Source organism: Halichoerus grypus, chromosome 3, assembly GCF_964656455.1.
Source record: "Halichoerus grypus chromosome 3, mHalGry1.hap1.1, whole genome shotgun sequence".
Taxonomy (NCBI): Eukaryota; Metazoa; Chordata; class Mammalia; order Carnivora; family Phocidae; genus Halichoerus; species Halichoerus grypus.
This window is the reverse complement of record NC_135714.1, coordinates 3,426,589-3,441,708: the sequence shown is the minus strand read 5'-3', so window position 1 is coordinate 3,441,708 and position 15,120 is coordinate 3,426,589. Positions and strand designations below refer to the sequence as shown.

Here is a 15,120-nt window from a genome sequence, read left to right as displayed (position 1 = left end):
GACAGGAAGTAGAGACTCAGGAAATGTAAGTGACTTGCCCGAAGACATACAGGTGCCTGGTGGCAGAGCTGGGATTTGAACTCGGGGCTCAGTGCGGCACGTGTTCTTTCCAGAGTTACCGTTGGAAAATATCAGACTTCTTTAATTTATTAAGGTTTTCTTTGTACATAGGCATTTTTGCAAATGCTTTATGGACATGTGAAAACCTGATTCAAAAGATACAGATTTTTCTCATGTACCTAGTAGATGGTTTACTGTTTGCACTATTAATTGCTCCCTACGTCTTTTATTATTTTTTGTCCACTAGATCCACATGTCTGATTCCAAATGCCACATTCAAATTGCCTCCCATCTTGTATCTTATCAGGGTCCCTGGCACGGCCGTGCTGCTTGGCGCAGTTCCATGTGGGAATGCGACACCTGCTGGATGACGTGTGTCATCACAAACTAGTGTCCCCTCTTTAGGCTATTACTATAATCTGGCAGGCTCTGTCCTCCAGCAGGAGAATTCAGTCTGTCCATATTTGCCCTCAGGGTTTTTCTGTCGCTGGCCAGAGGTCGTTCTCTTCCTAATAGACCAGGTGGCACACGTTGGGAGCCATGCTGCCTCATCTACAGGAATGCCTGTGACAGGTGGTTACTGCCCTATTTATTCCATAAGAGGAGAGCATCTACCAGGAGTAGGCTCTGTGGCAGGCTGGTTAGCAGGACATTTTAATGAGCTCTGGGACTCAGGGTGGTGGCCCCTTGTGACAAATCCCTCTCAAAGCAAGAACTAGAAACCTCTATCCCCTGATGAACTGATCTTCCTTCCATCGGACGAGAACTACATAGCTGGTCATGTTTGCCCCTTTGCCTTGGCTACCAGGAAGCTCAGAGCTAAGCTTCAGCGGTTTGGCTCATACAATGTTCTTTTGTTTGATATAATTCTGATATATGATTTCTTTTAGAGCTTCCTCTTCTGCTCCTTTGTGATTTGGGCTTTCTGGGCTTCCGGTCTCAGTGCACCTGTGTTTTTACTTCGGGCCACCTAGAATCCTTTCTGGAAGTGGAGACACACCAAAAAACAATCTAACAAGTGGCTTGTGAGCACTGTAGGCCACGGACAGTAGTGGGTGACCACGTCTGGGTGCTGAGCATGGTCGCACCATAAAAGGCTGGTCATTCAAAAGCTCAATTATCTGGTCTTCCCACTGAGAAATAGGCATAAAATTACATAAAAGTCTTAGAAAGTCTGAAAAAACAGGAAAGAATCTTCGCAGGGAAAAAGAACCCCAAAACAAAGTCTCCAATGCGAGTCACCAATCTCCACATAAGCCACGTGAAAAGCTGAAGATCTTCCCACGAGGATGCAGCCCCCTTTGCCAACCCCCCAGCATCTGCAGGACACACAGGCCTCCCCCGCCTTGAGGCCGGCAGGAGAAACATTCACAGAGGCTCAGCTCTCGACTCTACAGCTCTAGCCTCTACTCTCACTCGATCTGGGAGAGAGAGTGAAGACGGTGTCCATGATGAAATGTCTGGGTCAGCTGTTCCCAGCTTTTGTGGGGGTGGGGCGTGTGAGGCCGTGGCCTTCTCTGCAGGTGCTGGGGGCATCGATCCAAGTCATTCCAGCATGAACCAAGGAGGGCATCTCCCCAGAGGACACGTGGCCCAGGCACCAATGAAGCAAGGCTAGAAATGCTGAGCATTCCTCCCTGGTCTTCCACATATCGAGGGACAGTCCAGGATTTGGCTCGAGGGGTGGAACACTGCCGCCCTCATGGGCCCCTGAGTCCCAGAACAGCTGTTCCAGGTACTCAGAGAACATTCTGGACCGTTTTCCCACCCCCCTTCAGGACCCCTAATCCTGAGCCCAAGGATTGACAATTCCTGGTGCTGTGGGGGACCCGTGGACGTTCCTGCCCCCCGTCCCGTGCCCGCCCGCTGTCCACTGAAGATGAAGGGTGCAGAAATCCTTAGAAGAAAATCGAGAGGAGCATGCGGCATGCGCGCCCTGACTCGGCCCATTCCAGAACTGGAAGTGAGATTAGTGGGAAGGGGGCTTCACTAGAGTCAAACCATGCAGAGGTGCCTGGGCCCCGGACGGACACAATGGCAGGTCGGACAGGGCCCGAGGAAGACGAACAAGGCCGAGAAAACACCTGCCTCATCCCTGTTCTTAGACGGGTCCCTGCAACCGGGCCCCTGGATGCGAGGTGTGCCCTGGGGGCTGCAGAAGGCTGTCCCGGGCGTTACACACTTACTGCCGAGAACCCTGCCGTGCAACACACGGGGGTTCGACCTCTGAGCACCTTCTCCAGCGGAACGACTCGCCCCGGTTTCAGACAGCAGAGAGGCTGCCTGAGAGGGGGTGTCCTGGGGCTGTGTGTGTGTGTGTGGGGGGCTCTGGTGTCATCACACCCGCCCCACCCCAGGGGTCCTCACTGGGGACTAGTGAAGCTGTGGGAACAGCAACAGAAAGTCGCCCAGCCCCTCCGTGGGGCCAAGGCAGGCGCCAAACTCTCTGGGCTCACATTCCAATGTCCCGGATTGGGAAGTCCGGCCAGCCTTTAGCTGGGAGCAGCCAGAGAAAGCCAGCTACGGAGTGTGGGATCCAGGGATAATTACGGGGCAAGTGGCAGCACTAGGGGTGACGGTAATAGCCACAGATGTTAAAGGTACCGTTCATGGTGACAGTCGTGAGGGGCCGGGGCACCCCAGGAAGGAAGTGGATCCGTGGCTCACGCTGCCCCCCAAGTAGCTGATCCTTTAAGCCCCTTATTAGGCTCCAGGTCACAGAAGAAGGATGAGGGTCAGAAGGGGCCTCAGGGGGTCAGGATACTCTGCGTGGCCCTGTCTCCCACTCCCCACCACACTGAGGTCTCCTTGGGAGCTGGGGCTGGGGTTAGACGGGAGGAGGGGCGGGTGTCCCAGTTCTGGTCTGGCCCTGGTCTGCAGAAGCATCCGGAACAGCCCCTGGGGCAGGGGCAGGGGGAGGCGCAGGCAGAGGCAGTGGGCGAGCGGGGTCCCCGGGCCCCTCCTTCCGGCTGTGTGGTCAAGAAGCTGTGGGCACCACGCTCAGGCTCCCGGCGGGTGATGGTTAGTATACCGCGAGCCAGGGAGGGGTCGAGTACCTACCCGGTGGTCCAAGCCATTCTTTCCGTGTCCTGGGAGAGGGTCAGATTTGGAATAGGGGGGTCCTGAAACAGACACAGCAGAGCTCTGTCACGCACGCACAGAGGCCGGGCCCCGGCCGGAGGGGCTGAGCTCGTGACACCCAGAGGGGCCCCCGAAGATCACGCCCTGCCTCCGTCATGACCTCCGTCCCCAGGGTGCTGGCTGAGGAAGAAGCCGGCAAGGGTGTGATGCCCCTGAGCCCGCCTAGGACACCGGGAACACCGTGGCACCCTCTTGGGCACCTGTGTTCTCCGGCAGCCTCAGGTCTTGGCATCACCTGTCACCTAGGCCGAGCTCCTCACCCGGCAGACCCGGAGACCTGGGACAGGGGCAGGAAGGAAACCCCGTGGGGGGTTAGGGCTGCGCCATCCTGTGCCAGGGTCGGCTCACGGGGGCCTGCCACCAACCAAAGGCGGCATAGGAACTATTTTTTATTTTTTTAAATGATCTTGAGCTACTTGCCATTGGGGGATTTCACATTAAGATCCTAATTTCTGGCTTCTCTTGAAACAAAAAAGGCTGGTCTGAGACCATGGGGATCCCGCAGCTGACCCAGCTCTGCCGCTCACGTCCCTGGCTGCCCTGCACGGGCCCCAGGCTTTGAGGTCTCCCGGTTAACCTCTGCAACGGGTCTGGAGAGAGTGGCGTAGAGGCTCTCTGCTACGGCCTCCTGGCTCAGGGGCAGGACACGCGGCAGAGCCTAGCCCCCCGGAGGGGCAGGACGCCCCCGCCCCTGGAGGGAGCTCCGGGGCTCCTTGCTCCCAGCACCGGCTGGCCACCAGCAGCTCGGCGACAACACATAGCACGAAACGCCGGCACCCACCGCGGGAGCCAGCGGGCTGCCTGTCAGGGTGTTCACAAGGCCGTGCGCGTCCATGCGACCGAGCACCGAGCCTCCAGAGGTGAGGTGGGTGCCACGCACAGAACTGCCCACCCACCCCTTCCAGGAGGGCCAGACGGAGGCTCATCCAGATGCCTTTCATCTCAGGGGGTCCTCACAAACTCTGGGGACGGAGACGACATTCTGCACGGCTCACATGTGGACCCAGGAAACCTATCCTGGGCACATGTTTGCCCCCATGCGGCCTGTCGGAAGGTCCCGGATGGGGGTCAGAAAGGGCCTTTTGCCACATCAAGGTCAGGGTTCTCAAACTTCTTTTAACAAAGGCACCCTCTTGCCACACGAGAGTTTATGTAAACTCCGACCTATGAAAGGGGGGCAGGGGAGCGGGACACAGAAGAGGGGCGAGGGGCCGGACCTGCTGTGCCGCCCCTGTTCCTCCCAGCCTCTCCGAAGCCCATTCTATAGAGGGAGAATTGAGGCCCCGAGTCGGGGGGTCTGCCTGAGCTCACCCAGCCCCGGGATGCCAAACAAGGCCCCCTGACTCACAGTCCTGGGGTCCCTCCTAATTTACACACAGAGCCAGGCACACTCCGCGACGTGAGGCTGTGCGGTTGAGGACCTGAGGGACCCTCCACTGAGACACAGGGGCTCCCGATCGACCAAAGATGCTAGAGCAGTGGTTCTCAAAGTGGGGTCCCCAACTAGCGGCATCAGGCTCATCGGGAACTGGTTAGAGAGGCAAATTCTCAGGGCCCGCCCCCGATTTGCTGCATTGGATTCTGGGCTGGGGTCCCATGAGCTGTGGTAGACAAGCTGTCCTGATGGACATCCTGATGGACACGAAGGTTTGGGGCCTTGAGAACAGCGGTACCCTCACCTCTGTCCTGTGCCCGGAGGCACCGTTGTCACCCGGATGGCTGTCACAGGGCCCCGTGCTCAGGCTGCCACCTGCGGTCTCCGCGTCTGACCGCTTCGCATGAAGCACACAGACCCTACTCCACGGAACTGTTCTCCTGACTTTCCAATGACAATTGTCCTGGGTGTCCCTTCTACCTACCTTGAGCTCCCACATCACATAACATCACAAATTCTGCTTCAACCATCAGACAGGATTTCATAACCTCGTGGAAAGGAGAAGGGTCGATGATATTCGCCCCGTTTTTACCTCTTTGATATCCTCTCCATTCTAAAGCCCCGAGTCTTCTCTTACCATGTCCTCCTCTCTGCTTGAACACCTGCTGCCCGTGATTCTTTAAACAACCTCTACTCGTGAAAAATGCTTAGTGTTGAGAATTTCTTCATTTCCCATTCATTCCCGCGGGATAGGCTCCCCCGGTGCAGAATTCGTGTCGATGGCAACCTTCCTTCGGCACACGGAAGGCACCCCCTTTCCGCTGGCCCCGTGGTTTCCGCAGAGAAACCTGCTGTCTCCAGTTGGCCTTGTCCTCCAGGGAGTCTGTCTTCTGTTGTGGATGCTCTCAAGACCTGCCATCCTCTGTCTTCAGATTTTAGAGGTTCAGTTATTGTCGTAACTGGTTTTGGCATGAACTCCTTTGGACTTGTCCTATTTGGGGTTCTCGCAGTTTCCTGAACCTGTAGGTTTAGGTCTTTGACCACCTTTTGGAAGTGTTTAGCCATATCTTTGAATGCTTTTTCCAGCCCACTCTCTTCTCTCCTTCCGGGACTCCACCACGACAGATGTTGCCCCACAGACCTCTGAGGCCCCGTTCATCTTTTCCCTGCTGTTTTCCCTCTGTCGCTCAGACCGGATCATTTCTGCTGCTCCATGTACGGGACGGCTGACTGCTCTGCCGTATTCTGCTACGCTGTTTCTGAATCCATTGGTGACTTTTTAATTTGGGTTATTTTATCTTTCAGTTCTATAGTTTCCATTTGATTCTCTTTTTTGGGGGGTGGATAATGTCGATTTCTTTGCTGAAATTTCCTTTCTTTATTTTCGGGTATTTGTTTGCTGAAGCATTTTTCGGGTGGCTGCCCTAAACATCCTCGTCCGGGAACCCCGACATCCGGTTCTTAGTGTCACATCTCTCTCGTCTGCCGATTCAAATCGTTATCTTCATGGCTCCTGGTGCGGGGGAGTAATCCTCCATATCGTCTCCTGGACGTGACGTCTGGGGACACCGGATCCTGGTAGAGCCTTCTACTGAAGGAGCTGCCGCCTGCTTGAGTTGGCACATGGGGCCTGGTGTGTTACGGCCTGTGGTTCTGAGGACAAGCTGGTTTTCAGAACATGGTCCTCTGGTCTGCCGAGCCCGGCTGGGGTTCCCGGGATCAGCTGTGCTTCCCCGGTTGCTCTGTGCCCCGAGGTGGGGGTGGGAGGCACCGGCTGCGGTGGAGAGGGTCTCCCGGGCCCACCCTCCAGGCTGCCCGTGCCAGTAGGCCTCCTGTTTCATATCTGCCGGTGAGGCTTGGGGAGGAAGATGCCTACCTGGCCGCCTGGTGCCACTGCATGGGAGGTGGGAGACATGGCTCCTGTGTTTTTCCTCAAGTCCTGGGGTCCTTAGCCAGCCCACCTTCCTCTTTCCACCCTTGAGATTTCTGTGATGTGTCTGCTCTATTGTTTTGGGGGTGGGGTGGGGTTATACTTAATGGGGATGAGCAGGGAGAGAGGAGGCTCCATTATCTGCCCCCCGCCACCCCCAGCTGCCATGTAGACCCATCACACTTGGCCTCTCTGGGGCTGGGATGAGCCATCAGTAGACTCTAAAGGTCCCAGTGACCCCCCCTGCCCCCCATGCAGCTAGGTTTGATAGCCACTGGCTTAAAAAGTCCCTTCGCACGTGCAGAGACTTTCCCTGACCCTCGTAGGCCTCTGCATGACAGAGGACCTCCTTTTACAGGTAAGGAAGCTGAGGCCCCGTGAGAATAATGGCCCCTACAAGGTCAACGTCTGCTCACGAAGAGGATAAAACGAGGGCCTAGGACTTCTGGCTTCGGGAACCGGTGGGCCCATCTGTGCCAGCATCTCTGCACCCTGCGGGTTGCAGGTGTGGGCGTGTCCTGGGCACCTGCGTGTCGGATGGCATCAGGTGGCCACGAGAGCGTGCGCTGCCTGTGTGCACGGTGAGAAGGCAGGTCTGCTGGACCTGGGGCGAGGTGGCAGCTGGCCCATTGTGAGTCCCATCAGCCCTGCAAGGGCTGGACACCAGCCATCCTCATGTCCGGGCTCAGTGCAGACAGGCTCCCCTGCCGCCTCCTCTCAGAAGCCCACCTGTGGTAGCCTTGTCTCGGCATTCTGAGCACTGTCTCCTTGGGTCTGTAGCTCTTCTGGGCTGGCTGGTCAGAGGTTAGGGGATCTGCTGGACATGCAAGGAGAGGCCCAGCTGCCGCTGGAGACAAGCAGCTCGTCACTGCCCCCGGGGATGCTCTGTGCACAACTGCTCAGCAAGGCACTTCCTTGGGCGCATCTTCCACCAACGCCCGGACAAGGAACTTGGCAGCCGCATGGCCCTGCAGGGGTTTGGGTCCAGGAGGGGGCTGGAACTGCCTTCAGCCCTGAGTGCCTATGAGCAGGAGGCCCTAGGATGACCCAAGCTCCAGGCTTCCGGAAGTAAGCAAGACGGGCTCACCGCAACCAGGCCTGTGGACTTAACCACGCTCTGCTGTGATATCCCCCAAGGCTCAGGAGATAGGATGCCGGAGTGCTCACATGTGAGCCCCAAAGCCCAGATGCTTCCTGCCAGGAGGCCTGGATCATGCCCATTTTTACACATGAGGCCATTTTAAACAGACAACTTTGCTCTTATGCCCGAAGTCACACAGCAAGTGACAAGCTGGGATTCAAGCGCCAGTGGACCAGCACCCAGACCTGGCGCTCTCTCTGCTGGCCCATCCTGTGATCTCGTGGACACTGTTGCTGCCCGTGTCAGCAGCGGTCACTGTCATCCCCTCTACCCCACCAGGAGCAATGCCGCTTCCCACGAAGGGAGGATGGTGCTGCTCTGAGAAGGCCCAGCTCCACCAGTGCTCTGGGGAGCACTCACTGAGAAGCTGCCACATGCAGGTGAGGGAGGCATGGGGGCATCCTCATGGGACCCTGCTCCCCAGGGGCTAACAGTCCACAGGGGAGAAAGGACACAGAGGGTTATGAGGAGCCCCCGGGCCTGGGTTGAGGAAGGGGAGAGAGCTTCCAGCTGGGCGGGGGGGATCTCAAGAAGGCAGATTTGGAGGGGAGCAGAGGGGGCCCTGAAACATTGGCTCCTTTCTACGAACATCGCATCGCCTGTAGCCTGTGCCCCCGCCCACAGATCAGAGGCCACACCCTGTCCAGTCCCAAAGGGCAAGCCTGCTGGAAACAGGGGACACAGGGAATTTTGCTAAAATTCCCCCACCAGATGGTGGTAGGCTTTGCCCAAGGGTGCCCCACTCTCACAGCTGGGGGTGGTCTCTCCAATGAGGGGCCAACAGTGTTTTTTGGGCCAGTGTCCCCTCCCTGATATCTGGAGTGCCCACTGCTCTCTCTGGGGACTGGCCAGGAGCAGGGGCAGAGAGCAGTCTGTCCATCCAGCGGGAGGCCACGGCCTCGCAGAAAGACCTGGATGGCCACGCCCTCCCCAGCAGTCCCTGCACCAGGGGACCTAACCACCTGCTGAATGCCAGGGTGCACCCCCCACCCAACCCTGGCCCACTCCCATAGCCCTGGCTCTCTCCATCCCTGGCGGCTCCTCTGGGTCCCCTCCTGCCCCAATACAACACAGCCCCTCGCCCACCTGCTCGCCCACCTGCTCACTCTTTCTCTCCCCTTTCCTACAGCATTTGGCAGACAGGAAATGGGAGGAGGAGGACCCAGAGTGAGCTGGGAAAAGACCCAGAGAATCACACCTTCTTTGGGCCTCACACACTTTGGAGAAAGTCATGTAAGCTCAGGAACATGTTTATCAGGCAGAAAGTCCCAGGTCTCAGGTTACCCACTTGCCTCTGGGAGCTGAGGACCTGCAGGGACTCTGCTCCCCGCCCATCCATCCAGCTCCAGGCAGCGCGGCCTGGATGTCCAGGCTCCCGACTCCACGCGGAGAACCACCCCGTTCTTTCCTTATCTCTGAATAAAGGTGCCTCCATCTACCTGAGCCAGAACTATCCCGATGTCATTCCTGATTCTGCACCCCCCATGCACCCCTAACTGCTCACACATGCTCCTGCCATTCAGACCACTCAAGGGGCCTCCCTGCCGCTTATGTGGACACCCCAATCCCTTGTGCTTGGCCCAGCAGCCTCCAGTCTATCCTCCGTGAAGCTGCCCATCCTTATTTTAAATATGCAGAACAGACTGCCTCATCTGCCTGCTCACAGCCCTACCCTGCTGACCCGTTCCCTAACAGACAGAACAGCTTCCTAGCATCGTACACAGACCAGCTGGGTCCTGGCTAGTCCCTCTTCTGCCAACCCACTGGCTTCCTGTTGCCCAAATGGCTGCCCTGCTTCTTGCCTTGGCATATGCTTGGACATGGTGTTCATGCTGCTTAGAACATCTCCCGGGGACACCTCCCCCTAGCAGCCCCCGAGGATGCCCCTCCAGGGCAACCCCTCAGGACACCCTCCTCATAGGACACTCTCCCCAAGGACACCCCCCAGGACACCCCTTTAAGATACCTCCCCCAGCAGAGCCGCCCCAGGACACCTCCCCCATAGGAACCCTCCCCCCGGACATGCCCCTAGGACAACCCCTCTAGGACAACCTCCCAGCACACTGTCCCCCAACCTGGATGATGGCAATTGCCTCCTATGGTCTTTCCTGCCCCCACTCAGGCCTGTCGAAAACCTGTATCAGACGAGGTCGGGCTCTGCTGGGATCCCTCCGGGACCACGTCGCCATTCGGACGCCAGGCTGGAGTCCTCCCCAGGTGACCCAGTCCTCCATGACCCTGCGCATCGCTGCCTTCACCCCTACTACGCAGGCCCCCTCGCCGTCCTGCAAACCCACCAGGCTTCCCCCGATCATCCTCACTGTTCGAGCCTATACCCCCGTCGAGTCTTGCTCAGATAGTCTTTCTCCCCCGACTGTATTGACAACTGCCCCCAGCACCTCCTGGCCTCCTTACCTGCAGGGCACTGACGTATACTTCCTAACTTTGTTTTGGTCTCAGCCCCCATCCCCCTAGCACGCCGGCCCCTCGGGGCAGGGGATGTCATCCTCTGCTTGACCCCCAGCACCCGCAAGAGTGCGGTAACACGGAAGATGCTCGGGAAGTATCTGGTGAGGTCTGGGCCTTGTCCTGCCTGTCGTGAACGAGGAGATGGACTGACGTGCTTCTTCAGGCCTGATGTTGGTGGAGTTGAGCCCTCGGGGCCGCGGGGCAGACCTAAGCCAGGCGCGTGGCTGCCCACCGGGTATTCTCAGAGATCAGCACACAGCAAATCACGGTGTCTCGTGGAGCAGGAAATGCGGGAAAGATTTTGTCACCGCTCCAGAGGAATGACAGGGGACGGGCCCTTTCTGACCAAGCCTCACGCCCCGCGAGCGCTGGGAGGGAGCCTGGGCCAAGATCCTGAGCCTGGCCCCAGGCCAGGCCCCCAGCCATGGTGGGCAGCAGGTGAAGACAAGCATGTCCCATCAAACACAGGACTCCACAGGGAGGGACACACAGAAGGTGACACGAAAGCCAAAGCCCCGGGACCACCATCTGGGCTGCCTCAGTTTCCAATGCAGAGCTCTTCCCAACCGGCCCCCTCCCCCATTCCTCTCTGTGCTGGGGCCTTAGGAAGGGTCTGTGTCTTCAGAAACCCTGGGCTCTTTCTAGGGGTCACTGAGTCCTCTAGGCGGGGTCCCCAGCCAGCTGGGCCTTTGTCTTATGGGGAGGGGGGCCTACGTCACCTCGTGTTCTTCTGGGGACGGTGAGTCTCATCCTGTGAAGCTCAAGACCCTCTTCGCATAACAAAAACTCGACATCACCCCTTCCATGTGCAGAAATCGGGCGCGTTGGTAACGGCACATTACGCACAGAGTCCCGATAAGGCCCGAGGTGTAGGACAAAGGAGAGGCTCAGTCGTCCATAATACCACGTGTATTTCGGTCAGACCCTCTTCGGAGTAGGCGGCAGCGGGCCAGAAAGAAGGGTGCCACGGGGTGGCTTGTCGCTGCTCAGTCATCTGCTCCTCCTCTGGGGAACGGAGTCTGGGCCACACTCACCTCCGCCTCTCCGCTGCCTAGCACCGTGCCCAGCACATAGTAGGTGCTCAACCAATGTCTGGTGGAGAGATGGATGAATGACCGGATGATGAGTTCAGCCCCGGGTGAGATGTGCCGATGGGGTCATGAATGGGATGAGACGTGCCCCCGCCCCGTCAGCCCTCGGAGGCCCCGGGCGGGCGGTGGCGGGATGCGCGGGTGCTCGCTCCCGTGGGCGTCTCTGCCTCTCTCAGCTCCCTGCGTGCTTCTCCGGGGCAGGGGCTGCTCTTGTCTTCTTGGTGTCCCCCTTGGCGCCCCACACAGCGTCTGGCACAGAGTGGGTGCTCAATAAATACCCGTTGAATTTAATGCATCTCAATTCAACAAACATTTATTGAGCGTCCACTGTGTTGAGTGTCACAATCCTACCTTCCTTGGGCGCCCTACAGATGGATGTCCCGGGGATGCAGGTGGGGTGTGCCTTGCCGCGTACAAATGCCCTGCTCAGTGAAAGTTGCTTGCAAATGGGACTGGTGTCTGTGGGCTCACTTCGGGAGCTACTCGGGGAGAGTGGAAGGAGCCCCGAGGAAAGGGGGTACGTAACCCTCCGTTTAGGAGCACTGCCCACCCCACCCCCAATTTCTCAACGGGCTAGCACGCAGCAAGGCACGCGTGATGGGAGGCACGACCAGTAGCCTGGGTCCCAGAGGCTGTGCCCATGCACGTCGGGAAAGCAGGTGAGGTCTTCAGGACAGAGGTAAAGACACGGTTGCCCCAGGTGCACGGTGGGTTTCCCGCTCGGCAGAACCAACATCGGACCACCGTAGAAAGCGGAGGAATGACAGAACTGTCATAATCGTCATGAGCAAGCGTTTGTGAAGAGGAAGGCCACGCGTACGTGCACACATACACACACCTTGCTTCTACTGTGGAGGAATCTCCCCCGTTAGAGCCTGGATTCTGGCACAGGCGAGGTGCTTCCTGCCGGCCAGGTACGCCCTGGGTGACAAGCACCGGGACCCCCACCTGTGGCTGCCCGTGGCCCCCGTGATGGGGAGACAACAGTGAGGACGAGGGGACGGAGCCAAAACAAGACCTTGCAGGTGTGTGACTGGCCAGTCAAAACAGCACGCACAGCCTAGGGGCCTCGCGGGGGATCTCCCGCCTACGGGGCTCCCAGGATGAGCCGGGGGCCCCTGGTCCCAGCACGTGCGGGCGAGGGGCCAGTGCACCGGGGTGAAGGCAGCACACACCGGTGACAGGGCAGGTCAACGGCACGGGGGGGGGGACCGTGGCCAGGCTTCTCCCCACGTGGTACCCCCCCACAGGTGGGCTGCAGACATAAGTGGGGATCCCGGGGTCAGCTGGAGGTGTGTCCTAGCACCACCCAGCAAGGGGAGGATGGGAAGCCATAGAAGGCCACCCCGAGGTCCCCAGACACTCACTTCCTGAGAGCTCCTGGGCCTCGTGGGTATCACGACGACACCCGGGCGTGGGAGGGCTGCGGGGGGGGGCTGGAGGGCTGGCGCAACAGGATCCCACCACCTTCCAAACCAACCGCCATCAGGACAAAGGGAACATGGAGCAGCAAGGCCCATGGTCAGGTCCTGCAGCACCCGGGGCAGTGGGTGCCTGGGAGCAGACAAGGGCCGGGGGACAGATCGCAGCTGCTGGGCTGGTCCGCGCCGTGACCTGCCGGTGGGGGGGACGGGCAGCCCACCGCGTCCGTCCCGCACCTGCCCCGGGAGGAGCACGCCACCACCTTGGACGAGTCACTCTGGGGGACTGCTCTGACGTGGCCTTCCTGTGGTGGCATCCACCCATGTGTCGGCCCGGAGAGCCCCACGTTTAGAGCGCTGCACCCCCGGCGGGGCCAGATGCATGGGGAGGGGTGGCTCACGATGTCTGCTTGCAAAGATCACACACAAAACAATGCGCCTTTGCTTTGCTTCGAGCTCTTCTTTAACAAACGGCAATGCCCGGGCCGCCCCTTCCATGTGTAAGACAGGTTACAGTTCAGAGTCATGAGCATGAGGATGACAATGACAGTCTGTTTGCTGAGCACCTACTATGGGCCAGGCAGAACGCCGGCTGTGGACGTGTGTCACCTCCTCTGGTCTCTACTGGCCTGGCCAGGCGGACAGGCGGAACGGAGGCCCAGCGGTGCAGTCGCGGCCCAGGGTCCCACGGCCCATCAGGCGTGAGCCCGGATTTGAGCTCGGGCCGGGCTCATGGCCACACCAGCCTCTGTGCTCTGCCTCTTCACACCCCTGTCCACCTCTGCGTCCCAGCTCAGCCCCACACGTGCCCACAGGAAACCACCCGCTGGGACCGAGGCACGGCGTCCAGGTCTCCTGCGGGCATCACATCCTAGCTGTCCGTGCTTCTCACCCACAATGTACAATTCTAGAGCTCTATGTGGAGCGTTGCCCTGCATCTGAAAATCCCCCCTAATTCAGCCCTCCTGACCCCCAGAGTCAGGCAGCAGTCACTTGTCCCCGTACTCCCTGCGGACAGGATGTCCCCACTCCCCGGTGCCTTGCTCAGGCCGAGCGCCGGGTGGCTGTACCCTGTCATCGACTCCCAGTCTGGACTCACCCGCCTGGACCATGCTTATGGCTGCTCTGGAGGGAAACGGGCCCCCCGCTTCCCGGCCTGATGGCCCGGGAGATGTTCTTTGCAATAGAACCCAGGAGACCAGTTTGGCTTCCTGGGCTGTCTCCAGCCCTGGAGCATTCTAGGAGACATGCCGCGTGCCCACGGGCCACACGCGAGCTCACAATGTCCAGGGGAACTCACACGGAAAGGGGGTCCGCTCTCCTACCTGGTTTGCTCCTTAGATTTCTTAACGAGCAAGGCTCAGTTCTGGGGGATGGGTTCCAGATTGTGGGGCCCCCTTGCTGCGAGGCATCTCATGCCACAGGTACAGCTCCTTGCTCAAAAGAACCACTCACGTGAGTAAAAGTTGTCCCCTTGCATTGTTTGGAGAGGGTCTCTATCGGTCCCGCTACTGTGGGACAAAGACTGGCTGTCTAGGTCTGGAGAGTTAGTCCTAGTGTCTGCATCCCCCTTGAGAAGCAGCCAGCTGGTCTTCTGCTGAGGGAGGAAAAAAGCCACGTGAATGCGGAGGCCATCTGCATGGGGCTGCCCTGTGTTACAGAGGAGGAAATGGGGTCAGGGAGGTGAGGGGCCCAAACTCCTGGGGGTGCACGGGTGAGCCAGGCGTGGGCTCTCTCCACGCACAGCTCCCTCCCTTAAACACAAGCCAGGGGCCCTCGGCCTCCCTGGAGCCAGGGCGGGAAACTCTGGGGGGCAAACCCCCCCAGAGAGGCGCGCCCAGGCCTCCACGCATTCCCCGTGGCTGCTTTTGTCGCCGAGCCGCACAGCCCCCGGAGCCTCACTCTACCCTCGGACCCTTCCCTGGGACCCCCTGCCCAGCCTGTTCTCGAGCCAGCACCCCAGATGCCTCCAGAATGCCCTTGGACTAATTTTCCTTTCTTTGCTTAGACATGGCCTCGGTGACAGAGCCGTAACCAGGTTACAGGGGTGCGGCAGGAGGACTGCGGCAGGAGGCGTGCTAGTCTGGGTGGGAGGTGGCGGTGGGCGGGGCCACCTCTGAAATCTGGTCCCTGCCGCGTGGGGCCTCGTGGGGCCCCTCCGGAGCAGAATGCGGGAGAGGGAGCCTGAGCTTTTGGCTGGGGAACCCCCCTGAGCCAGACTGCCTCTGGGCAAGGCTGCTCCCGCCCAGACCTGCCCCCGCATTACCTTCCTGTTATCCTGCTCGAAAATTCCATCCTCTCCATCGGGTCGCCTGATGGCTGGAAGGGAAGGGGGCGCTTGTCAAGGAGATACACCATCTCGTCTGGGTGTCCCCGCCACGGTTCCCACTTCCCATTGTGCTCAGAAACAGAAAGGAATCAAGCCAAGGTCCACGGCACGAGAGCCTTTGCAGGGCCGGGGAGCAGGACGCGCCGGAGAAGCCTCCCACGGG

General features: G+C 59.2%; 1 protein-coding gene across 18 annotated transcripts in view; it reads right to left on the bottom strand.

Annotated features, from left to right (window-relative positions):
• Nucleotides 1-15,120, bottom strand: part of ABLIM2 (actin binding LIM protein family member 2) — a 147,115-nt gene that overhangs the window by 17,496 nt on the left and 114,499 nt on the right. For 10 of the 18 annotated variants that reach the window (XR_013446236.1, XR_013446235.1, XR_013446241.1 and 7 more), the window contains 3 exons: nucleotides 14,895-14,947; nucleotides 14,084-14,225; nucleotides 3,121-3,182 (listed from right to left, as the gene is read on the bottom strand). Coding sequence is in view for 2 of the 18 variants with exons in the window: in XM_078068341.1 (XP_077924467.1) it covers nucleotides 3,121-3,182; nucleotides 14,084-14,225; nucleotides 14,895-14,947 (257 nt within the window). In the remaining 16 variants the exon portion in view is untranslated. Of the gene's footprint in view, nucleotides 1-3,120; nucleotides 3,183-13,072; nucleotides 14,226-14,894; nucleotides 14,948-15,120 lie in introns of those variants that run through there. The other 8 variants (XR_013446237.1, XR_013446242.1, XR_013446247.1 and 5 more) reach the window with 3 other exon arrangements.